Consider the following 25,928-nt stretch of genomic DNA (forward strand, 5'->3'; position numbering starts at 1 on the left):
TACGTTATAGGAGGCAGAGCCCCATGCACTCATCATTACCGGGCGATCCTTCTCACCACGCTGTGATGTTTTCTGTGGGAGTGGGCATCCAAGATGACTTCCTGCCATTCCCTCTCCGCTGAGAGACCGGGAGCCTCCTCCACCCCCACCCTCTCCAGCCTCACAGTCCAAGGCAATGGGGGTCTGCCTTCCCTGGCATTGGAATCGCAAGCTGATGGGTCTGGTCTGCCGCCGGGGGTGCTCCCCAGGCACTTATCGCCTCTCCTTAAATACGTGTGTCTGCGCTTACTACTGTTCCGCTGCCATTGCCACTGCTGCCACCACCAGCACAGCTTGACCTCTCTGTCCCGGCTTCACCCCTCCTACCCGTCTGGATGAGCACCACTTCTTTATAACTTCATATGTTGGACTTCCATTTATTTTCAGGAACTTCTGTTTATTTCTGGTTTTGCGGTAGTTGTATTCCTTCTTAATTGCTGAGGGAGACAGAGCATGTCAGTCTAGGCCTCCATCTTGGCCGGAAGTCTCCTGTGTGTTGGTGTAGGCCTCTTAGGGTTCATCTTTTTTGGGACTCTCTGTGCTTCCTGGACTTATATGTCTATTTCATTCATCAGGCTAAAGAAGTTTTCTGTCATTATTTTTTCGAATAGGTTTTCAATTTTTTGTTCTCTTTTTTCTCCTTCAAGCAACCCTACAATATGAATGTTGCTACACTTGAAGTTGTTCCAGAAGTTCTTTATACACTTCTCATTTTTAAAAATTCTTTTTTCTTTTTGTTGTTCTCATTGAGTGTTTTCTGTTTCCTTATCTTCCAAATTGCTTATTTGATCCTCTGCTTCCACTGTTCTGTTTATTCCCAGTAAATTATTCTTCATTTCAGTTATTGCATTCTTCATTTCTGACTAGTTCTTTTGTTTTTGTTTTAATCCTCGCCCAAGGATATGTTTATTGATTTTAGGGAGGGAGAAAAAGAGAGAAAGAGAGAGATTGGTTGCCTCCCATATGCACCTTGATCGATTATCAAACCTGCAACCTATGTATGTGCCCGAGTAGGAATCAAACCCGCAACCTTTTGCTGAACAAGACAATGCTCCAACCAACTGAGCTACCTGGCCAGGCCTGTGACTAATTATTTTTTATTTTTTCTATCCCCATTTTGATGTTTCCTATATCTTTGTTGAAGTTCTCACCATCATCTACTCTTCCCTAAACTCTGCATCTGGTACATTGCTTCTCTTCATTTTGTTCTTTTTCTGGAGTTTTGTTCTGTTCTTTCATTTGGGCATCCTCCCTTTGTTTGTTTCTATGTATTGGGTAGAGCTTCTATGTCTCCTGTGCTTGGTAGAGTGGCCTTATGTAGAGGTATCCTGTAGTGCTCAGTGGTACATCCTCCCCAGTCAACCGAGTTAGGTGCTCCAAGGGTGCCACATCTCCCCCCATGTGGGCTGTATGCACTCTCCTGTTGTTGTTGAGATTCAGTTGCTACTGGCATGTCTATGGGAGAGATTTACCCAGGTTGATTGGCTCTGAGGATGATCTGTGACCACAGAGGAGGAGCTGCTGTGCAGGGGTCGACCCCATGGAACAGGACTCACTTCAGTGGGACTCCGGTGCTTGATGGTCAGCTCCTGGAATGTCTCACTTGTTGATATGGTTGGGTGGTGCTCTGGCGTGGTCTGAAGCTACCCACCAGTATGCTGGCTTCGTGGCCTTCCAGGAGGTGCAGCCAAGATCAGCCACTGCCTGTGCCCTACTCAGGGCCACCAGGCATGAGCTACAAAATGGGTTTGGAGGTGCCTGGGAGAGGCCAAGCTGCAAACCAATGGCCAAATGGTTTTTGACAAGGATGAAACATGCCATTCAATGGGGAAAGGACATTCTTTTCAATAAATGGCATTGGAAAAACTGGATATCCACACTTGAAAGGATAATGTTGGATCCTTACCTTACATCATGTGCAAAAAAGGATTCAAAATGAAATCAAGAACTAAACCTAAGAGCTAAAACTATAAAACTTTTAAAAGAAAAAGTAGGGGAGAATCTTCTTGACATTGGATTTAGCAATGATTTTTTGGATATGACACCAAAAACACAGGCAACAGAAGAGAAGATAGATTCATTCGACTTTATAAAAATTAAAACCTTTAGTGCATCAAAGGACACTATCAACAGAGTAAAAAGGTGGAATGAGAGAAAATATTTTTCAATCGTACATCTGAGAAAGGATTAAGATCCAGAATATATAAAGAACTCCTACAACTCAACAACAAGAAACCAAATACAGTATTCCCTCACTTATTGTGGGTATTACATTCTAGACACCTCCCCCCCCCGGCAAAATAGGAACCTTACATTTATTCTACACACTTAAGCCTACGTAACTTTAACAACATACGTATACAGTACCGCAAAATCCCGCGATATAGTGAAAAATCCACGATAAATAATTAAATATAATATTTTTTTAAATCCCGCAATACAGTGAGGCCACAATAAGTGAACCGCGATATAGAGAGGGACTACTGTAGCCCAATTCAAAAATGGGCAAAGGACTTGAAATGACATTTCTCCAAAGAAGATAATGGCTAATAATCATTTTAAGGAATATTACTAATCATTAGGGAAATGCAAACAATGGGGTTCAGATATCACTTTACACCCATTAAGATGGCTGTTATGGAAACACATACAACACAAAATCCCTCAGAAAATAACAAGTGCTAGTGAGGATGAGGAGAAACTGGAACCTTTGTGCATTTCTGCTGGGGATGTAAAGTGGTACAGCTGCTGTGAAAAACACTACATAAAATATTAAACATAAAATTATCATATGATCCAGTAATTCCACTTCTGGGTAAAGACCCAAAAGTATTGAAAGCAGGTACATAAACAGATACATGTACACACATTTTCACAAGTTTATTCATGATAACCAAAAGGTGGAAGCAACCTGAGTGCCCACTGATGTGTTAATGGATTAACAAAATGTGGTTTATATGCTTAATATAATATTATTCAATCTTAAAAAGGAAGGAAATTCTGACATGCTACAACATAAACCTTGAAAATATTATGCTAAGCAAGATAGCCAGTCACAAAATGACAAATAGTGTATAATTCCACTTATTTGAGGTACCTAGAACAGGCAAATTCATAGAGATAGAACATGAAATGGTGGTTTTAAGGACTGAGGGGAGGGTAGAATGAGGAGTTATTGTTTAGTGAGCATCAGCGTTTCAGTTTGGGAAGAAGAAAAGTTCTGATGGTTACACAACAATGTGCATGCACTTAATGTCACTGAACCATACATTTAAAAATGGTTAAAATGTAAATTATATGTTATGTACGTTTTACCACAAAAAGTACAACTAAATTAAAAATTCATTAGAGGAGCTTAACAGAAGATTCTAAATTACAGAAAAAAGAATATGTGAACTTGCATACAAATAAGTAGAAATTAGCCAGTGTGAAGACTGAAGAAAAATATACAGTGCTCAGAGACCTGCGGGACAACATCAAGCATACTGACACATATCTAGTGGTTGTATCCAAAGGAGAGGATAAAGAGAGAAAAAGACAGGCTTTTTAAAAGAAATAACGGCCAAAAATATGTATATCTGATGAAAACATGAATCTATATAACCAAGAATGCAACAAACCTCAAGGTTCATACAAAGAGATTCGCACTTAGATACATAATTGTTCAATTGTTGAAAGACACAGAGAAAACATAAAAGCAACAAGAGAAAACTGCCACATACAAGAGAAAAATGTATTAATACCATGGGCTGACTTCTCATCTGAAACAATGGAGGCCAGAACACAGTGGAATGACATATTCAATGTCCTGCATGAAAAGTTCTAGCTTCAGCAAAACTATCCTTTGAAAGTGAAAGTAAAATACATTCCTAGATAGAGACAGAAGATTTGTTGCTATCAGAGCTGCCTTATAAGATATGCTGAAGGAGGTCTTTTAGACTGAAAGGAAATGACTACAGAAAATGACTCAAATCCTGTGGAGGAAGAGAGGAGGAGCACCACAAATGGTAAATATGTGAGTTGATATGAAAGACTCTATAAACATATTTTTGCTCATTTCTTAACTATCTTAAAAACATAAGATTATATAAAGCAATTATTATAACACTGTATTACTGTGTGATATAATATTATATGTGCTAAAAACTGTGAAAAAACTGTCACTGATATAAAAAACAGAACCACTATTTCTAGGAAGGTACAAAAAGCCATTCAATTTCATGTGCGACAATAGCCAGATTCTTGGAAGGTTACAATTCTTGAGCTACTGCTGCTATAATCCATATTCTATCTGAGGACTAAAAGTAATTAAAGGTGATAAAGCCAGATAAAGTATAAAATTTGTCTTATTTTATAATATACACATTTCTTTTTTAAAATCTTCACCTGAGGGCATGCTTATTGATTTTAGAGAGGGGGAAGGAAGGGAAAGAGAGGGGGAGAAAAACATTGATGTGAGAAACATCAATGGGTTGCCTCTCACACATACCCAGACAGGGAACCAAAACTGTAACCTAGATATATGCCCTGACCAGGAATCAAGCCTGTGACCTTTCAGCTTACAGGACAATGCTCCAACCAACTGAGCCACACCGGCCACGGCTACATATTTCTTGAATATTTTATTTAGTATACTAATTACTTATTTTTATTTAAAAATATTTATTTTATTTATTTATTTGTAAAGAGAGGGGAAGGGAGGAAGAAGGAGAGGGTGAGAAACATTGATGTGTAAGGGATGCATCGATCAATTGCCTCTTGCACACACCCCAACTGGGGAATGAACATGCAACCCAGGTATGTGTCCTGACTAGGAATTGAACCAGCAACCTATCAGTTTGCAGGCTGGCACTCAATCCATTGAGCCACACCAGCCAGAGCTACTTATTTTTCTCTAGGTTCATAAAAACAATTAAAAACCATTAAAAAAAGTGAGTTTCAAAAATGCACTTTGATCATTAAAATAAATAACATTAGTAATGTATAATGACCTAATGCCGTTATAACCATATATATACATACATACGTACATACATTAGGGAGATGTTTTCCTTCTTACTTACAATAGAATGCCAACCGCTAAAGTCAGAAGGAATGATGGCTTTAGTCTTGCTTTACTCTGTGAATGGGGATGCAGAGATAATCTCAGCAAGCAGAATGAGTGGCCAAAAACGGACGGAGGGCTGAAGCTCGCTCAGGCTGTCAGCGAAGACTAGCAGCCCAACCGCTCCTTTCATTAGGTAAATGAAGTTACCTATAATAGAATTAAAGGGTCTTCATGTATTCAGTATACATTTTCTCAAGGGTGTGAGAACAAACATAAGCGTATTCAAAACACATCTGTTGTTTCTGTTATGGCTACAAAACAAGGCTATAAATCTAAAGGGTATGTTTCACATAAGACGTTATCGCTATGGGAAAGGAGACACGGCTCTCCGACTTCTTTTCTCCTCAGGACCTTGAGACTTCAGCTGCCATAAACGAAATCTGCCTTGCAAAACCTCTGGGCTGAGTCGCAGGACACCTGGGCCGGAAGCCTCACCTGCAAGCCTTCAGGCAGAAGTCTTAGGAGTTGACCCTTCATCTCCCCCCTTTTGTTTTACAGACATCTTATGGAACAAGACAGAAGAGATAGCTGAGTTTCTAACCTCATGTGTTTCCTTTCTTCTTACTCTAATACGATCACGGGTAAATAACTTGTAAATACATCGAAGGACACAAAGTATAGCAATGATTAATAAACATCTAGCTACTTTTACTACTTAAATACGTAAATTTAGACCTTGATACTAATTTTTAGGGTTAAGCCATTGAAGGTTATTACTTAGGGTTTGAAATACTTTTTGTTCAGCAAGCTACTTAATGTCCATTAATTGCTGATGAAGTTCAAATTGTAGTCAATCAATTTGGCCTTTTAGGCTTGTGGGAAAGGTATCCTATAGATGATGTATTGTCAGCCTAAGAATGCTGACTAGAGTTCCATTTTAATGGGGTAACATAGAGTCTTAAGAATTTAGGGTTGCGGGCAAGCTGTTGTCAGGTGACCAGTCTGTTGTTTTAGTCAGCAGCTGTTTAGGACCTTGAGTCTTCTAGGTCTTCAGTAAGATATGGTCCCCTGGTTGGAGTGGATCTAGGAGCTTGTCAGGCAGATAGATAAACCTGTAATGAGTAAACTTGTACAAAATGGTTAATTTACATAATAACTTACAAATTGGACTTTGAGTCTGTAAGATTGTGGAGATACCGAGTCGCAGGGCCTTTGCTGGAATGATAGTATTTTTGATGATGTTATAAACCTATGACTTTTTGTACTTAAAGTAGAGACAAGCCTATTTCTGTAATTAAGGGGTTAAACAGTGACAGCTATTCCCTGGGAGGGTGTTGGGAGTGTAGAGTGCCCCCCTGTTCCTGCTTTGAAGCTAGAGAAAGAGAAACAATTTTATTTTGGTGATTACTGCATCTAGAGACCTTGAAAGTTTTCACAGAGGCTAGAGAAGGCAGGGGAGATAGTAAGCTTGGCACGGCTTGTTCTTGGGACTGAAGCTTTTAGGTTTAAAATTTACAATGTTTTAAAGACTTAAATGCTTACTTTTCCTTCTTATTTCTTTTTTACTTTCACCTCTATTCTTGAGTTACCCACTCAAATATCCTTTCTTTCCATGCCATACACAATCTCCTTTCTTTATGCCTTCTTTTTCCTTCCTTTTTCCTCACTATTTTTCTTTCCTTTCCCTTATACAATTCTTTTTCAACTTATACAGTCTATCTATGACTTATTTGGACTTTCTGCAACATACACAATTCTTTTGACCCAACATTCTACAAGAAACACAATAAAAATTTTAAAACTTAAGTTTAATTAGGTTGCTAAATTAGTTATATTTCCTTTAATTAGAGGCCAGTCAAGTGGCCAAAATTGGCTGGATATGACAGAGATGTCAGCTCCAGTATGTAATAGTCCTTGAAATGTCTTGTCTTTAATTTTTATTTTTAGAAGTGGTTTTTGTAGTTTAATAGAGGCAGCCTAAAAAACAGATTGATTATTAGTGCTGCCAAAGCTTTTATTTCCTCTCTTAACATTCTGAGTTGCAGGCACAGCATAAGGAAGAAGTATAAGCTGTGCTATGTGAGTGTTAGCAGGTATGATATGATAGCCTGTGGCTTGTATTATAACTTTGACTTCTTCATTAAAATTAGAGTCAATAACTCCTGGTTGAGTAATAATACCCTTAACAATAAGGCTAGATTGGCCAATTATTAAACCTACATATCCTTTAGGTAAAGGTCCCCATACTCCAGTAGGAGCAACATAAATGCGATCTTGTTCTTTAAGAATTAATTGCTGGGTGGTGACCAAGTCCAGCCCTGTGCCCCTGCTGGTGGCTGCACAAAGGTCTGTGACTCGGCACTGCCCTGACTCCAAAACGTTTGATTGTCGGGGCCTTGGGGGCTCCTGTTTTGGTTCCGGACACCGGAGCCCATACCCCGCTGTCATTTTCCCTGATTGTCAGAGGATGCTATCCATTTGCTATTCTCATCAAATTTAGACTTACAGTCCTTGGCCTAATGTTTACCCCTACCGCAAAGAGGATAGTCCTTTTCTGGAGACTTAGAATTTCCTTTCTGATTATTGCGGCTGTCCTTCCTAAGGTGACCTGTCTTTCTACAAGCAAAGCATTTAATTTCTTTTTGACTTTTGGTTGTTGCTGTAGAGATGGATGCGGCGAGCAGAGATGCCTTATAATCTTTCATGCTAGTATTTTGACAAGTTTGAATAAATGGACTAATATTTTGAAAGTTTTAAGAGGACGAAGAACTGTTTTACAGTCTTTATTAGCGTTCTCAAAAGCCAATTGTTTTTGAGCTCTTTTGTAAAATTTTCTTATTTGACAAAGCTTTCCAAGTATTTAAAAATGTATCAAGCCTGATTGGTCTAGAGTTTTCTTCTTTTTGGTAAGAAGAAAGTAATAAATTCCTGAGATATTTCAAGGGCCGTTTGAAATACCTCAAGGTTATAAGGAAGTTTTTTAACTTTTAAATCTTGGAAATCTTGTCAATTAAGGAATATATATTATGAAATGATATTTGACTATTTATTTAAAGTGATAATTAAAGGTATGTAATACTAATATAGACTGACAAAAATTCAGTTCTTAGCATTGAGAAACATGAGTTTTTGGATATTAATTAAGTATTTAAGTAATATACTAAATTAACAAGATACCTTTTCTTAACTTGATATCTAGTTCCTTTTACCAGTTGCTGTAACAACTGAAAATAAATCTCTTGTTTTTTAGATAACCCTGACCCCATTCTTTCATGGGAAGTGGGTCCTTTTTTGTTGGTTTTGGTTTTTCCCTTTTCTGGAGTAAACCAATAGCAATGTTTCCCAACCTGGAGGAGCAAATCTTTTAACGTACTTTCCTTTATTTGTAACCCTGAACTTTTCAGTAGTGGTCTTAGAAGAGTCGCGTACTGTTCGGTAGCAGAAGAAGAATTACCTATTGCTCCGTATCGTATTCCTGAAAATGGCCTACGTACACGGTGCAATCAAACCCCTTTCAGTTCTGCTAGTCCCCGATTCTTACCTTCGGGTCCCTGTTCCGAACGCCCGATGTTGCTGTACTCTGGGAATGGAGACGAAGAGATAATCTCAGCAAGCAGAATGAGTGGCCAACAACGGACGGAGGGCTGAAGTTCGCTCAGGCTGTCAGCGAAGACTAGCAGCCCTACCGCTCCTTTCATTAGGTAAATGAAGTTACCAATAATAGAATTAAAGGGTCTTCATATATTCAATATACATTTTCTAAGGATGTGAGAACAAACATAAGCGTATTCAAAACACATCTGTTGTTTCTGTTATGGCTATAAAACAAGGCTATAAATCTAAAGGGTATGTTTCACATAAGACGTTATCGCTATGGGAAAGGAGACACGGCTCTCCGACTTCTTTTCTCCTCAGGACCTTGAGACTTCAGCTGCCATAAACAAAATCTGCCTTGCAAAACCTCTGGGCTGAGTCGCAGGACACCTGGGCCGGAAGCCTCACCTGCAAGCCTTCAGGCAGAAGTCTTAGGAGTTGACCCTTCACTTTAGAAAGCCACAGCTGAGTAGATACCATAGTAAAAATTGGTTCAGGCAAGAGTCATCAATGAAAGCTAAAACTAGTTAATACAACTTTGATGAGGTGCAAAACATTTACATAGTTTCAAAATACTTGTTAGTTGCAAAGGGAAAAATAGTAAGTTTACAGTGGAGAAACTTGATAGACACACCTTAAACAGGTGATCAAAGTTACCATCACTACTTATAGTACAAACTGACTTATGTCCCCACTCCATAAGAGGGACACAGTATTATCTCTATGGTATCCTTGACAAAAGTATATAACTTCAATTTAATTATGAGGAAAAAACAGACATTTTGCAATTGCAGAGCATTCTACAAAGTAACTTTTAAAATATCAATGTTATGAATGACAAAGGTTTAGGAACTATTCCAGATTAAAGAAGACTAAAGAGACATTACATAATTTGATTATCACACTTGATTTGTCCCTGGACCAGAAATTTTTTCCAGTTTTATGAGGTTTAACTGAAAAATAAAACTGTAAGATATTTTAAGTGTCTAAAATGATGATTTGATATACATATACATTGGGAAAGGATTCTCCCTCATTGAGTTAATGAACACATTCATCACCTCATGTATTTATCTTTTTGTGTTTGAGAACACTTAAATTCTACTCTTTTAGCAAATTTCAACTATATAATACAGTTGTCAACTAGAGTTACCATGTTATACATTAGATCTGAAGACTTTATTCATCTTATAACTGAAAGTTTGTACCCTTTCTCTAACCTCTCCCTACATCTCCCACCTCCCAGGCCCTGGCAATCTCTTCTCTACTCTATTTCTGTGAATTCAACTTTTTATTTTTTTCAGATTCCACATGCAGTATTTGCCTTTCCCTGTGTGTCTTAGTTCACTTAGCATAATGCCCTCCAGTTTCATACATGTTGTTCCAAATCACAGGATTTCTTTTTTTTTTAAAGGCTGAATAATAGTCATATATCTGACTATTATTATCATATATATATATGCACACACACATACATACACATACAGAATAGAGCAAGAGGAGGTTTACAGTTGTTTGGGTGGAAAATAACACAATTATTAAAAATAATAATGGAAGAATAAACTGTTTTGCATACTCACAACAGTAAGCCTACTTTTGCCTCACCCTGTATACATTTCATTTATCTACTCATCCAAAAATTATTTACTACAAGGGACTTTATAAGACAACTGGTGAAATATAAATAAGGTCTGCTGATTAAGGTATATCAATGTTAACTTACTGATTTCTATCCTTTGTTCTTATGAAACAATTTAGTATTTAGGGTTAAAGAGCTATCATGCGTGCAATATACTTTCAAGTGGTTCATAAAAACAATGTGTGCTTATACAGAGAGATAAATGTGTGTGTGTATGATAATAAAAAGAGCTTTGTATATAGAGAAGTATGTGTATATGGAGAGAAAATGATAAAGTGAATGGGGTAAAATGTTAACAATTTGGGAACCTAGCCAAGGGTCTGTGGGAATTCTTTGTATTATTTTTGCAACTTTTCTGTAAGTCTGAAATTATTTCAAAATAGATTAAGTAAATTGAATCAAATGTTTTATTTTAGCTTTATTTTGTATCCTTTTATGAATCCAATTTAAAATAGAATGTCAAAAAAAAGGACAAATGGTGAAAACTGTGTATTATATTGTCTCACTTGCATTATTGAATGAGATGGAACACAAAAGCCATAGTGGGGTGTGTGTGTGAGAGAGAGAGAGAGAGAGAGAGAATTAATGTGAATTGAAGTGTGCTGTCAGCCAAATTGAAAGAGCATCTCACATCTGCCCATCCTGAAAGTGCATCTAAATAAGACATGTCTCTCTGCCCCTATCTCTGGATGACACCAGCTCCCTCTTTTCGTTTCCTGTACACACGCTGATGCCATCAAGGAAGAATTATTACTTTGTAACTCCTGTTGGAAACTACAAAGGCTGTGAACATTTTAGAAATGATAAAAAAAATTTTTGCCATATAAAACTTTGAAAAGAAAACTTTCACATTTTGTATGGAGGGAGCCCCTGAGGTGCTTGGTAATTCATCTAGTCTTGCTATTTTAGGAAAAAGGAAACTCTTCACATCAACACTCTTCACATCGACAGCAAAGATTCTTCTTATAGCCCTGAAAAAGAAATTTTGTCAACAGCCATAAATGTCATCAGCTTTATTAGAGGCAGATCTTGACTCAAATGCATTTTTGAAATGTTTGTAAAGATACAAGAACCACATATGAATTCCTTCCCTATCACACAGAAGTTTGCTGGTCTTCACGAGGATTTGCCTTCAAATGCCTGATCAAACTAAGGACAGCAGTTTTATTTTAACTGAAATTTTAAAAAGAAAGAAAGAAAAGAAAATCCACTCTTGAGACATTATGAGAAAAGGATATTTATCCATGTATTGGCTTACCTGGCATATACTTTTAACCATGTGAATGAGTTAAACCTTTCAATTGAATGTTATAAAGTCAACATTATAGAGGCTTCTTAAAAATTAAAAACATGTTGGTTAAATTATGAATAGGAAAGAAACTGGAGTACATGCTTTTCTAAAATGGAGTTGTAATGCAAAACTCTGCCTGTTTCTTTGAAAAGAAAAACCTGCAAATTTGTGGAACATTTCAGAAGTCTTTCAGAAGTTATTTCTATCTTGATGGCTTCTAAGTTGAAGCATAGATGTGCAATCCATTTCTTTCTGATATAACTGAGTCGAAGATGTTGAGCTAACTGAAGATGAATTTACTGATCTTCATTCATTAATTGGGGAGTAACTCAACCTACTTGGAGAATTCTGATATTCCTTGAGAAAGAATTATTCTTTCCTTGATTAAAAAGAACTCTAGAAGCTTTAATCCCATTTGCAATAATAGATCTTTATGAATTTATGAGTGGGGATTTTCAACACTGACCATCAAAATAAAAATTAAAAATTGATTAAATGTCCAACAAAACATTGCATGTGAAAAACCATCTCACAATTTGGTTTCTTATTTAATCTAAGCAACAGCTTTCTCAATTATTTTATTCATATATATGGTAATTTTTGTATTGAAGTATATTTTACATCCAGTGAAATTGTTACAGAACAGAAAGTGTTCATCCACCCAGCACTAGCAGAGCCAAACACTAAACACCAAGAATTGCAGTGAAGGAATATTGGCTATTTTATTATGAATGGCACCACCCAGGAGAATGGGAAGCTAATGCCCAAAAGCCTGAGCTCCCTGATCCAGCGTCCCAGGTGATTTTTTAAGGGTATAGGGGAAACAGGTATGCAGAAGTGCTAGTGGGGCAAGTTTTAATTGGAGAACCTTAGAACTTGGTCGTTATGGTAAAAAGTGTTATTAGCACAGGATCTTTCTGAACAATGAACCTTCTGCTTCTGAAAGGTTTCCAGTGTTAAAGTTCCAGAAAGTTCCAGATATGTCCAGGTCCTTTGTTTCTGTGTGTGTGTGTGTGCGTGTGTAGTGCGGTGAGACTTTGGTTCCAGGTGCAGCTGAAGGTCAAAGTTCTCTCCTCTGGGTATGCTTCGGCTGTATGACATGCGTTTTTGGTCCCATCTGCCTGAGGCAGCATTACCAACTGGAGCTAACAAAAACCTTAAAAGAAGTATCTGGGAATGGGTTGCCCATCAGGGTTTCTGAAAAGCCCCAGAGTACTACTGGGTATTTAGAGGCCACATGAACATGCAGAGCTATGCGCATGCCCAGGAAAGACCTGAGAAGGCCCTAATCTCTCACCTCTGATTGACTCTGAGGCTCTATGCAAGACAAAGACAGAGTTGTAAATAGCCTGTCAGAGAACTGAAGCCACACAGACTCTTGATGAAGGCTGGGAAATTTATTGGTTTGAAGTATCAAAGAGAATCTGTCTAGTCATTAGCTGATCATTAAGCTAACCAAGCAGAAACTTCAGTGGCCATGCATGACAAAGAATATAGACTTTACAGAATTAGTTCAGGAAAATCATTAAAAAACAGCAACAAAACCAAACTGTACTTGAAAAGAATGTGTATTCTGCTGTTGTTGGGTGAAGTGTTCTACAAATTGTCAATTAGATCTAGTTGATGGATGATGTTGTACAGTTTTTGTATATCCTTGCTGATCTCTGTCTACTGTTCCACTGCTTACTGGGGGTGTCTTATATCCATGGCTTCCACATTATTTTAAATATTGAGTTTTCAATATGCAAAGAAATGAGTGATAAAGTATACTCCAGACACAGGAAGGGGTGAGGCTAACAGTCAATAGAAACTATGTCTGAGGAAGCACAGAAGCTGAGCCTAGTAGACAATAGTTTTAAATCAGTAATTATAATATGTTTAAAGAATTAAAGAAAATTATATCTAAAATATTTAAAGAGCAATGGTCAGTGTGGCTCAGCTGGTTGGGTGTTGTCCTGCAAAGCAAAAGGTTGCTGGTTTGATTGCCGGTCAGGACATAAGCCTAGGTTGTGGGTTCGGTTCCCAGTCACGGTGCATACAAGAGGCAACCAATCAATGTTTCTCACATTGATGTTTCTCTCCCTTTCTCCCTCCCTTCCCCTCTCTCTAAAAATAAGTAAATAAAATATTTTTAAAAAGAATTAAAAGAAAGTATGAGGACATTGTCTCACCAACTAGAGAACATCAATAAAGAAATAGAAATTATTTTTTAAAGAATCAAATTGAAATTCTAAACTTGGAAAATATAACCAATATGAAAATTTTACTATTGGGGCTTGTTATGGACTGAATTTTGTACCCCACAAAATTCATATGTTGAAGCCCAAAACTCCCAATGTGACTGTATTTGGAAATAAGGTGTTAAAGAGGTAATTATGGTTAAATGGAGTTATAATAAATCCTCAATAAGATTAACAGCCCACTTCTCATCATGGAGGCCAGAGAGCTGAAAGAAAAAAAAAAAAACCTGTCAACTTCAAGTTCTAGATCCAGAAAAACTATCCTGGGGGAAAAAGTAATGAATGGAAACAAACAGGGGGGGAGGAGGTGCATAAAGAAAAATTTAAGACATTCTAAGATAAACAAAACCATAGAATTTGTCATTATCACACCTGCTTTACAAGAAATACTGAAAGAACAAGAAGTATTGCTGAGGATGCAGTAAAAAGGGAGCCCTCATGCACTGCTGGTGGGAATGAAGACTGGCACAGCCACTATGGAAAACAGTATAGAGCCTTCTCAAAAAATTAAAAATGGAAATGACTTATGACTTAGCAATTCCACTTTTGAGTATATATCCAAAGAAACCCAAAAGACTAATTCCAAAGAATATGCATTTTATGTTCATTACAATGTTGTTTACAATAGCCAAGATATGGAATTAACCTAAGTGTTCATCAACAGATGAATGGATAAAGAAGTTGTGGTACATATATACAATGGAATATTACTCAGCCATAAAAAACAATGAAATCTCATCATTTGTGACAGCATGGATGGACCTAAAGAGTGTTACACTAAGTGAAATAAGTCAGAGAAAGACAAATACCATATGATTTTACTTACATATGGAATCTAAAGAGCAAAATAAATTAACAAATAAAATAGAGACTCATAGGTACAGAGATAGACTAATCATTGTCAGAGGGAAGTGGGATTGAGGGGCTGGGTGAAAAAGGTGAAGGGATTAAGAAATACAAATTGGTAGTCTCAAAATAGTCATGGGCATATGAAGTATAGCACAGGAAATATAATCAATAATATTGTAATAATTATGTATAGTGCCAGGTGGGTACTTAAAATATCAGGGGGAACACTTTGTAAAGCATATGATTGTCCAATCACTATGCTGTGTACCTGAAACTTATATAAAATAATATTGAATGTAAAATGGAATAAAGTAAAACCTATGGCAAACAAACAAACAAAAAAAAAACAACAAAAAAAAGGAATAAAGTAAAACCTGTGGCCCAAAAAGAACAACAATAAAAATAAATCCTAAAAGGAGATCAAGCTAAAGAAAAGACACTAGACAATAAACAGAATCCACACAAAGAAATATACAGCACCAGTAATTATTCCCTCAAATTCAATTTGGGAGAAGACAAATGAAAAAGAGTAAAAATTACATGCAGAGCACTCTATCTTATTTTGCCTCCTATACTCATCCCTGTTTCCTAATCAGAAAACCAACTTAGAAGCAATTTGAGAAGGTAAATTTTTTTTTTTTTTTTTTTTAACCAGAGAACACATTTATTAAACGAGCTTGTTTGTTTTGAAGCACGAGCTTTCAAGAAAGGAGGGAAGAGGATTTATTTGCCTTTCCTGGCCTTAATTTTCCTTAGATAGAACTCCAGCTCCTTGCCCTCTAGCACATAGCCGTCTGCTCGGCCACACTGGCCTGGTCTTGAAGCGATGCATGCAAGAAGCTTGCCCTGCTGGAACTGCTCCTCTAGAAGAGTGCTGATTTTGGCATTCTTTTTCCTTTCATCATATTTCTTCTGAATTTTCTTTGATCGTTTTTTGTTTAAAATCTCTTCCTCTTCAGGAGTCAGCTTGGCCCCTTTCTTGCGGCCCAGGGGCAGTGCATAGTGAGACTCGTACCACTGCCGGTACGGTGTGCTGTCAATGAGCACAATACAGTTCTTTACTAGGGTCTTGGTGCGGACCAGTTCGTTGTTGGATGCATTGTAGACAACATCAATAATCCTTGTTTTCCGTGTACAACACTCTGAGCCCCAGGAGAAGTTGCCCACGTCCAGCCTCAAGGCTCGGTACTTCTTGTTGCCTCCCCGCACACGAACTGTGTGTATGCGGCGGGGGCCAATCTTAGTGTTGGCAGCAGGGCGTCCCAGCTCATATTTTCGCTTTTTGTGGTAGGGCTTCCTCTTGCCCCCGGTCTTGCGGCGCTTGTGCCAGTTGTCCCGAGAGATGCCCATGGCTTGGCGCCGGCTGGAAAGAGAGAGAGAGAAGGTAAATTTTTATTTCTTATTTAAAAGACAAACTATATGAATATTTAAAGCTATTAAAAGAGATAGTCAAATACTCACTAGATACGACTTCCGGCCAAGATGGAGGCATAGACAGACATGCTGTGTCCCCCTCCACAACTAAGAAGAATACAGCTACCTCAAAACTAGAGACAAGCAGAAGTTCCAGAAAACCGAACTGCATAAAAGTCCAACAAACAAAGATATAGAGAAGAAATTCTCATCCAGACAGGTAGGAGGAGTGGAGCTGGGGCGGAGAGGACGTGGTGTGGTGACGGCAGCAGTATTTGCAGTAGTGACAGGCTGGGGGAAACCACAGTCACACATTTTAAAAAGTCAGGAGGGACACCTGGGGAGAGTTCCCAGCCCTAAACCAGACCACATAGCTCACAGTTCCAGCACCGGGGACAATAAAGCCTCATTGCTTCTGACTGTGCAAACCAGTGGGGGTTGGGGCAGAGACAGAAACTGCCGGTCTCTCAGCAGAATCTGCTTGTTTAAAGGGCCCCCACGGTCCTAGAACATCCACAAACCCACCCATTCTGGGAACGACAGCCAGGGCAACAGCTAGAGAGGTGGCAGTCCCATATGAAAGTGGGAGAAATTCCTGGTAAAGGGGCAAGTGTTGAGCAGGCAGCATTATTCCCTCTCAGACCCCTTCCCCACACACAGCGCCACAACGTGGTGAAACAGGTTGCCAGCACTGACGAATACCTAAGTCTCCGCCCCTTACAACATAACAGGAGTGACAGGTCTACCTAAGATACAGAGGCAAACAAACACAGGAGCCTGTCAAGATGAGGAGACAGAGAAGTATGGCCCAAAAGAGGGAACGGATCAAGGTTCCAGAGGGAGAACTAAGCGACGAGGAGATAGCCAACCTAACAGACAAGGAGATAGTCAACCTAAAGGATGTAGAGCTCAAAACACTGGTGATAAAGATGCTCACAGGCTTGATAGATATGCTTGAGTAAGGTAAACGCCTAAGGGAAGAAGTGAAGGCTATGTTAAGTGAAACGAAGGAAAATCCACACAAAACCAACGGTGAAGGGAAGGAAACTGGGGTTCAAATCAATGATTTGGCACTTAAGGAAGGAAAAAACAGTCAACCAGTACAGAATGAGAAAACAAGAACTGAAAAAAATGAGGAGAGGTTTAGGAACCTCTGGGACAACTTCACACATACCAACATCCAAATCATAGGGGTGCCAGAAGGAGAAGAGAAAGAGCAAGAAATTGAAAGCTAATGTGAAAAAATAATGAAGGAAAAGTCCCCAAATTTGGTGAAGGAAATAGAGATACAAGTCCAGGAAGCACAGAGAGTCCCAAACAAGATAGACCCAAGGAGGACCACCCCAAGACACATCATAATTAAAATGCCAAAGCTTCAAGATAAAGAGAGAATCTTAAAAGCAGCAAGAGAAAAGCAGAGTTACCTACAAAGGGGTGCCTATAAGACTATCAGCTGATTTCTCAAAAGGAACTTTGCAGGCAAGAAGGGACTGGCAAGAAATATTCAATGTGATGAAAAGCAAGGACCTACAACCAAGATTACTCTATCCAGCAACGCTATCACTTAGAATGGAAGGGCAGATGAAGTGCTTCCCAGACAAGGTGAAGCTAAAAGAGTTCATCATCACCAAGCCATTATTATATGAAATGTCAAAGGGACTTACTTAAGAAAAAAAAAAAAAGATCAAAACTATGGACACTAAAATGACAACAAATTCACAACTATCAATAATTGAATCTAAAAAATAAAAACAAAATCCAACTCAGCAAATCAGAATAGAAACAGAATCTAAGGTATGGGGATCATTTGGAGTGTTATCAACTGGGAGGGAGAAGGGGAGAAATGGAGAAAAGGTGCAGGGATTAAGAAGCATAACTAGTTGGCACAAAATAGACCGGGGGAAGTTAAGAATAATATAGGAAAGGGAGAATCCAAAGAACTTATATGCACGACCCATGGACCTGAACTAAGGGGAGTGGGATTGCTGGAGGGAAGGGGGGTACTGGGCAGAGGGGACAAAGGAAAAAAAAAATTGGGATTATGGTAACAACATAATCAATAAAATATACTTAAAAAAACTCACTAGTTAAATTAAAATGGAATATTTTAAAGTTTTATACAATCCAAAAGAAGTCAGAAAAAAGGAAACATAGGTATTAAAAACAGAGCAAACAAAAAGAAAACAAGAAATAAAATGACAGACCTAAATCCAAACATATCAATAACTGTATTAAATATCGATGGTTTAAACATATCAATTAAAAGACAAAGATTGTCAGAAATGATTTTTAAAAATCAGGAACTAGCTCTGGCTCAGTGGATTGAGCACTGGCCTGTGGACCAAAAGTTTGCCCGTTCGATTCCCAGTCAGGGCACATGCCTGGGTTGTGGGCCAGGTCCCAAGTTGGGGGCATGTAAGAGGCAGCTGATCGATGTTTCTCTTGCAGACAGATGTTTCTCCCCCTTTCTTTCTCTCACCCTTCTCCTCTCTCTAAAAATAAATAAATTAACTCTTATTTAAAAAAACCAAGAACCAACAATATGCTGTCTGTAAAAACCCACTAAATACAGTGGGCAAAAGTAGGTTAATAATAATAAATATTACAATAATAAATAAGTAAATAAATAAATAACACAAGAATAAACACTTTTCCACATTCACAACTGTGAACCTATTTTTGCCCACCCCTGTGTAAAGGTATATATTAGTTAAAATTTAAAAGACTAAAAATTATATACCAAGCAAACACTCATCAAAATAAAGCTGAAAATTCTGCAACAATATCAGTTAAATTAGATGTTAGATGCTCTGGTTCAATTCCTGGTCAGGGCACATGCCTGGGTTGCGGTCCAGGTCACAAGTTTGGGTTGTGCGAGAGGCAACCAACTGAAGTTTCTCTCCCTCCCTCCTCCTCCTCTCTAAAAATAAGTAAATAAATCTTAAAAAAGACGTTTGTCTCTTGCAGTATACAAGGTTAATATACAATCAGTTTCCTATATACCAGCAGCGAACAAGTGGAGTCTGAAATAAAAAACAATGCTATTTACATTAGCACCCACAAAAATGCAATATTTGGGTATGAGTATTACAAAATGTGTAAAAGCTACAAGAGGAAGACTACAGAATTCTAATGAATGAAACTGAAGATGAAATAAATAAATGGAGAGAACGTCCATATTCATGGATAGGAAGACTCAATATTGTCGAAGATATCAGGTCTTCCCAAATTCATTTATAGATTTAATGCAATCCAAATCAACATCCCAGGAAGTTATTCTGTGGATATAGACAAACTGATTCTAAAGTTGAGGTGGAGATGCAAAGGACCCAGAATAACTAGCATATTATCGAAGAAGAACAAAGTTGGAGGACTGACACTACCCAACTTCAAGATTTACTATTAAGCTATTGTGATTAAGACAGTGAGTGTGGTATTGGCAAAAAAAACCAGACAAATAGATCAATAGAACAGAATAGAGAGCCCAGAAGTAGACTCTCATAAATATAGTCAACTGATTTTTTTTTAGAATCCTCTCCCAAGGATATTTTTATTGATTTTTAGAGAAAGAGAGTGAAATGTCGATGTGTGAGAGAACATTAATGTGAGAGAGAAACATTAATCAGTAGCCTCCCGTATGTGCCCCAACAGGGATTGAACCCACAACCCTTTGGTGCATAAGACGATGCTCCAACCAAGACACCTGGCCAGGGCAGTCAAAGGAGCAAAGGCAATACAATTGAACAAAGATAGTCTTTTCAACAGATAGTTCTAGAATAACTGGACATCCACGTTCAAAAAATTAGTCTAGACACAACCTGTCACAAAATTGGGTAACAGACCTAAATGCAAAAAAGAAAACTATAAACCCCCCAAAAGAGAACATAGGAGAAAACTTAGATGACCTTGGGCATAGTAATGACTTTTTAGGTAGAACACTAAAGGTGTGACCTATGAAAGAAAAAATGTATATGCTTGACATCATCAAAATTAAAAACTTCTGCTCTGTGAAAGACAATGTCAAGAGAGTAAGAAGACAAGTCAAGGAATGGGAGAAAATATTTGCAAAAGATATGTTATAAATGACTTACTCAAAATATAGAAAACTCTTAGAACTTAACAATAAAATATCAAACAACCCAATTAAAAAATGGGCCAAAAACTTTAACAGACACTTCACTAAAGATGAGCACATACTTCATATCATATGTCGTTAGGGAAATGCAAATTAAAACAACAATGAGATACCACTACATACCTTTTAGAATGGCCAAAATCCAGACTGCTGACAACATTAAGTGTTGATGAGGATGTGAAACAGTAGGAACTCTCATGTACTCCTGGTGAGAATGTGAAAAGGTACAGCCACTTTGGAAAACAGTTTGACAATTTCTTTTCTTTTTTTTAAAGATTTTATTTATTTATTTTTAGAGAGAAGGGAAGGAAAGGAGAGAGGGAGAGAAACATCAATGTGTGAGAGACATATCAATCGGTTGCCCTTTGCTCGCCCCCAACTAGTGACCTGGCCTGCAACCCAGGCATGTGCCCTTACTGGGAATCGAACCGACAGGGCTGACAGTTTCTTATATAACAAAACATACTCTTACCACATGATCCAGCAATTGTGCTCGTTGGTATTTACCCCAAAGAGTTGAAAACAAGTCCACGCAAAATCTGCACATGGATGGTTTTTTAAAATTGATTTGTTTGATATATATATATATATATATATAGAAAGAGAGAGAGAGAGAGAGAGAGAGAGAGAGAGAGAGAGAGAGAGAGAGAGAGAAGAACATCAATTTGTTGTTCCACTTATTTATGCAGTCATTGGTTGATTGTTATATGTGCACTGATTGGGGATTGAACCACCAACCTTGGCATATCCAGAGGACGCTCTAACCAACTGAACTACCTGACCAAGCCAATAGCAACTTTATTCATAACTTCTAATTTGGAAGCAACTAAAATATCCTTCAGTAGGGGAATAGATAAAGTAAGTATGGTACATCCAGACAACAGAATATTGTTCAGTGCTAAAAGGAAATGAGCTATCAAGCCATGAAAAGACATGGAGGAACTTTAAATACACATTCCTAACTGAAAGAGGCCAACCTGAAAAGGCTACCTATTGCATAATTCCAACTGTATGACATTCAGGAAAAGACAAAATTATGGAAACAGCAAAAAGATCAGTGGCTGCCAGGGGTTCAGAGTGGGGAGGGATAAGTGGGCAGAGCACAGAGGATTTTTAGGGGCAGTGAAAATTCTTTGTATGAAACTATAATGGTGGATACATGTCATTATACATTTATCCAAACACACAGAATGTACCAGCATGAGCTGTAATGTTAACTATGGACTTCGGGTAATAATGATACATCAGTGCAGATTCATCAGTTGTAATACAGCATATGTACCATTCTGATGGGGCTGTTTGTTGATAATGGGAGAGGCTGGGCACATGTGAGGGCAGAGAGTATAAAGGAAATCTCTGTACCATCCCCTCAATTTTGTTGTGAACCTTAAACTGCTCTAAAAAGATTGTCTTAATAAAAACAAACAAAACTAACCCTGTGTTTGATAATTACAACATGGGTGTCTTCACAAAGTTAGAATCTATTGATTTTTCTTTTACTTTAAGAAAGGAATTAAGGAGTACAAATCGGCAGTTACAAAATAGACTATTTCTCGCCCTATTATACTATCATAATAACAACATATGGTGTCAGGTGAGTACTAGACTTTTGGGGGGATCACTTTGTAAATTATATAAATGTCTAACCACTATGTTGTACACCTGACTCTAATACAATATTGAAAAAAAAAAAAGCATTGAACATTTCCCAGTTCTTTGTATATTGAGTAATTTTAGATTTCATCTTTGACATTTTGAATATAATGTTATGTGACTCTGCATCTTGATTAAATCCTATGGAGGATTGATTTTTTTGTGTGGGTTTTGTTTGTTTGTTTGTTTGTTTTAACAAGGAACTGACCCAGTTAAGTCAAGCCACAAATTCCTCCCTATCTTCTGTGGGTTGTGGTTACAATGGAGTGTGGAATTTGCTACCACTGCTACCTTGTGATTGCCTAAAGGCTGGGGTGAAAGAAAGTGAATCAGAGAAATAAAACAAAAGAAAAACCATGGAATTTCCCCAACTGTCTGTGATCAGTGGAGTCCTCTTTCTTTCTTCTGGAATGACAAATAGAAGGCTTCTCTCCGAGCTTCCTATCTGCACCTGTAGACAGTTTCAGGTTTCACACTGCCTTTCATTCTGGGCTGGGAGATACCAGAGGGGGAAAATTTGGGAAACTCACCCCTGATTTGGTGATCGTGTGACTTTTGGTTTCCTTCCCCAATAATCCTGCTACTGTCAATGGGAGAGACCTGGTTCTTCTTGTTAACTCATATAAAGAATTACAGATCAGCAAATCCATTAGCGTGCAAGCAAAGTTTATTAGTGAATGGGAGAGCAAAAGCAAGGGTGGCCAAAGGCTGGGGAGGCAAGCTTGCCCTAGAGTGCCCAGAGACCCGGTGGCTAGAGTGTGAGTCCTCTGTTCTGAGGACTTATGTAGTTAGTGGGATGGGGATGAAGAAGTTACATATTGATTGATGGATAAAGGGGGTGCCAACCTGTCTTAGGGGAATGTGACTACCCAAACTTAAGTATGTGTGGGGATCTGTTAGCCCACATCCTTATCTTGCTCCAGATTCCATTTGTTCATCTTGCTATAAAACACATAAGTGAAGGAAGGCAATTAATTAAAGTTGGGGCAGTTACCCAGAGTTATTTATGGGCTCTTTCTGTAAGCATTAGGGACTCCCTCATAAAAAAGGTAGTAACCAGGGGTAGGCAATTAACCAAAATTGTTCTATGGGTCTCTTCCCTTTTGGACACTGTAGATGGACCCTCTCCCACCTTTTTGGCCTTGGGATGAAAGCACAGTTTCAAAGGCTTTTCTTCCCAGATAGTGGGAGGATACATAGAATTTCAAGGACTGCCCTGCTCCCGTGTTAGCATGGTGTTTCCTGTGATGTTGGAACATCTGGCAATATTATCGGACCAGGCCCAGGACTGCTGAGTTAGCGGGTGAGACATGTCTCCCTCTGCTTCTAGCCTCTTCTATTAAGTTCTTTGTTAGATTGCACTGGTGAGTGTCCTGTCTTTATTTCCCTCTGCTAATCATTCTGCTGTAACACTATCATTTACTTCTCAGAATCCTCATGTAGGTGTTCCATGGTCAAGCTTACAGAGCCAGGGTTCAGTTTGGTAAAACAGGGGTGGAATATAAAAAGGTGAGACCAAGTAAGCACTGCCTTCAGCCACCCCACACCACTTTGGGGCATCAGCCAGCAAATGTACTTACTGGGGCGCACACTTAAGGGAGCAGAGACAGGGTGGGCGTGGGAAGACTGCCAGGCATTTTTCCTGGGTTTTAAATTGCATTCAGTGGGGAAAATGGGATGAAATGTCTTTTCTCCATTTTCACAGGAATTAGAATCTTCTGTTTTTCGTTTTATTACTGGGTATTATATATACTTTGGGATATAAGTAATTTGTCAGATATATGTATTGTGAGCATTTTTCTCTCAGTTTGTGGTTTGCCTATTTAATTTATTAATGGTGTCTTTTGATGGACAGATGCTTTGTATTTTGATGTAGTCTATGTTAAATTTTTTTCTTCTAATTAATGCTCTCTGAGTTTTGTGTATAAAATCTTTGCCTATTCCAAGTCTGCAAAGATATTTTCCAATGTTCACTTTTTCCCCATTTTATTGAGATATAATCGACATATAACATTGTATTAGTTTAAGGTGTATAACATAACGATTTGATATATGTATATATTGGGAAATGATGAACAATAAGTTTAGTTAACATTCATCATCTCATAATTACAAATTCTTTTCTTGTAATGAGGACTTTTAAGATCTATTCTCTTAGAAACTTTTAAATAAACAACACTGTGTTGTTAACTATAGACATCTTAGTTTTCTTTTATAAGCTTTATTATTTTAGCTCTTATTTTTAGGTCTGATCCATTTTGACTTAATTTTACGTACAGTGTTAAGGTAGGCATTAAGGTTCATCTTTCCCCCATGTATTTATCTTGTTGTTACTGTACTAAGCATTGGAGTCACTCATATATATTAACAATAAACTTTAATTTTTCTATTTTTTGTCTTTTTTTATTGTTCTTTTACAGTTGTCCCAATTTTTCCCCATTGCACTTCCCTGCCCCTCCCACACACCCCCACAGTCTATCCCCATAACTTTTCTATATTTTAAATGTATTCCTTCATTATTTAATGCTTTACATTAAAATTAAAAACAAATCACACAGTTTGTTAGATCTATTAATTGTATTTCAATGTAATTAATTTACTTTGTCATTTTGTACATTTTATTTTATGTCCTTCAAATTGTTATTTTGAGAATGGGCCCATAAACTTTATAAGATTACCAAAGGCACAACACATGTGGCAAAACCCCTGCTGAGCTGGAAAAGCATTCAGCTTTAGAACCAAAGAGACCTGGTTTTAAATGCTCATTTGCTGCTTCCTAACTCTGGGATCTTGAGCATATCACTTAACCTTCATTCATATTCCAGACTTCCACAGATTCAGTAAATGCCCATTGAGCACCTACTACCAGCCACTGTACTAAAGATTTAATACAGACACGCAGACTTAACCTTTCCTCTGCCCAGTTTACAACTGAGTTGGGGAGGCAGGTGAGTCAACAGGTCATTACACAATACTGTGGTAAGTGCTTTGATAGTGAAATGACGGAGTGCTCAGAGGTGGGACTCACAACCCTGACTTCTGGGGTCAGGAAAGATTTCCAGATATAAGGACACTAAACTGCTAAGTAGACATTGGCCAAGCAAAGAGGTGGGGAGCAGTGATCCAGGCACTGGAATGAACCCTTAATAGACATGGCATGGTTGAGAAACAGAGGAAACCAGGATAGGGAGAAGGAAGGGACCAGTAGCACAAGGCACCGCTGCAGAAGGGGTCAGAGTAGAGGTTCTTGTTGCCATCTCAAGGACATTAGCTTCATCCTAAAAGAAGTGGCAAGCCATTGATGGGTTTTAATCATTGACAGCTTGTGGCAGGATCAGAATTTTAAAAAATTAAAAAAAAATCATGTTGGTTTTATGGAGATTTTCAACCATTTTTATTTCATGGTACACATAAACTAATTACTAAAATTCTTTGGCACAATACTTTTTTTGCAGATCTGGAAAAGAAAAAGGTGTAATTTTGATTTACTCACACCAGACGGCTATTGTGTTGGCTGTTGTCATGCTTTTATTAGACAGTCTAAGGGAAAAGAGGTCAGTGTTCCTCACTAGTCAGGTATTGCATGTTTCAATAATTCTTGTGGCACACTGGTTGAAAATCACCGCACTAAAGGGGTCGTAAAGGGAGACAGGCACAATGAGTTGAAGATTATTGGAGAAATCCAAGTGAGAGAGGGTAGTGGCAATGGGGTGAGAGAAGAATGGATCGATTTGAGTAAAGATAAACTCAATTAAGTGGATGTTAGAGGCTCTTTAAAATGAGGGAGATGGAGCCTCCTCAGATGTCTGCTTGGAGTAGGCCTAAGGGAGAACATAACTGAGTGACTGAGGATGTCTTGCAGACTTATGGCCATATTGTCCTGAAAATTGGAAAAGAGGTTTGGGATGGGAAGCCATCTGCGTCTATATGGTAAATTGCCAAACACATTATTCCTGGTATTCGTTCAACATCTTTTCCGAACGTACTATGCATGCGCTGGATGTTGGGGATACATCAGTGAACATGAA

General features: G+C 38.1%; 1 protein-coding gene across 1 annotated transcript; it reads right to left on the reverse strand.

Annotated features, from left to right (window-relative positions):
- Window positions 1–15,358: 15,358 nt before the first annotated feature.
- Window positions 15,359–16,071, reverse strand: LOC150006948 (small ribosomal subunit protein eS8). Its single transcript, XM_090280428.1, has one exon. The coding sequence runs from the start codon at window positions 16,047–16,049 to the stop codon at window positions 15,423–15,425; it is 627 nt and encodes a 208-aa protein (XP_090136554.1). The 5' UTR covers window positions 16,050–16,071; the 3' UTR covers window positions 15,359–15,422.
- Between the last annotated feature and the right edge of the window lie 9,857 nt (window positions 16,072–25,928).

The sequence above is a fragment of the Furipterus horrens genome, unplaced genomic scaffold (assembly GCF_987537825.1).
Source record: "Furipterus horrens unplaced genomic scaffold, mFurHor1.1.pri manual_scaffold_6, whole genome shotgun sequence".
NCBI classification, from domain to species: Eukaryota; Metazoa; Chordata; class Mammalia; order Chiroptera; family Furipteridae; genus Furipterus; species Furipterus horrens.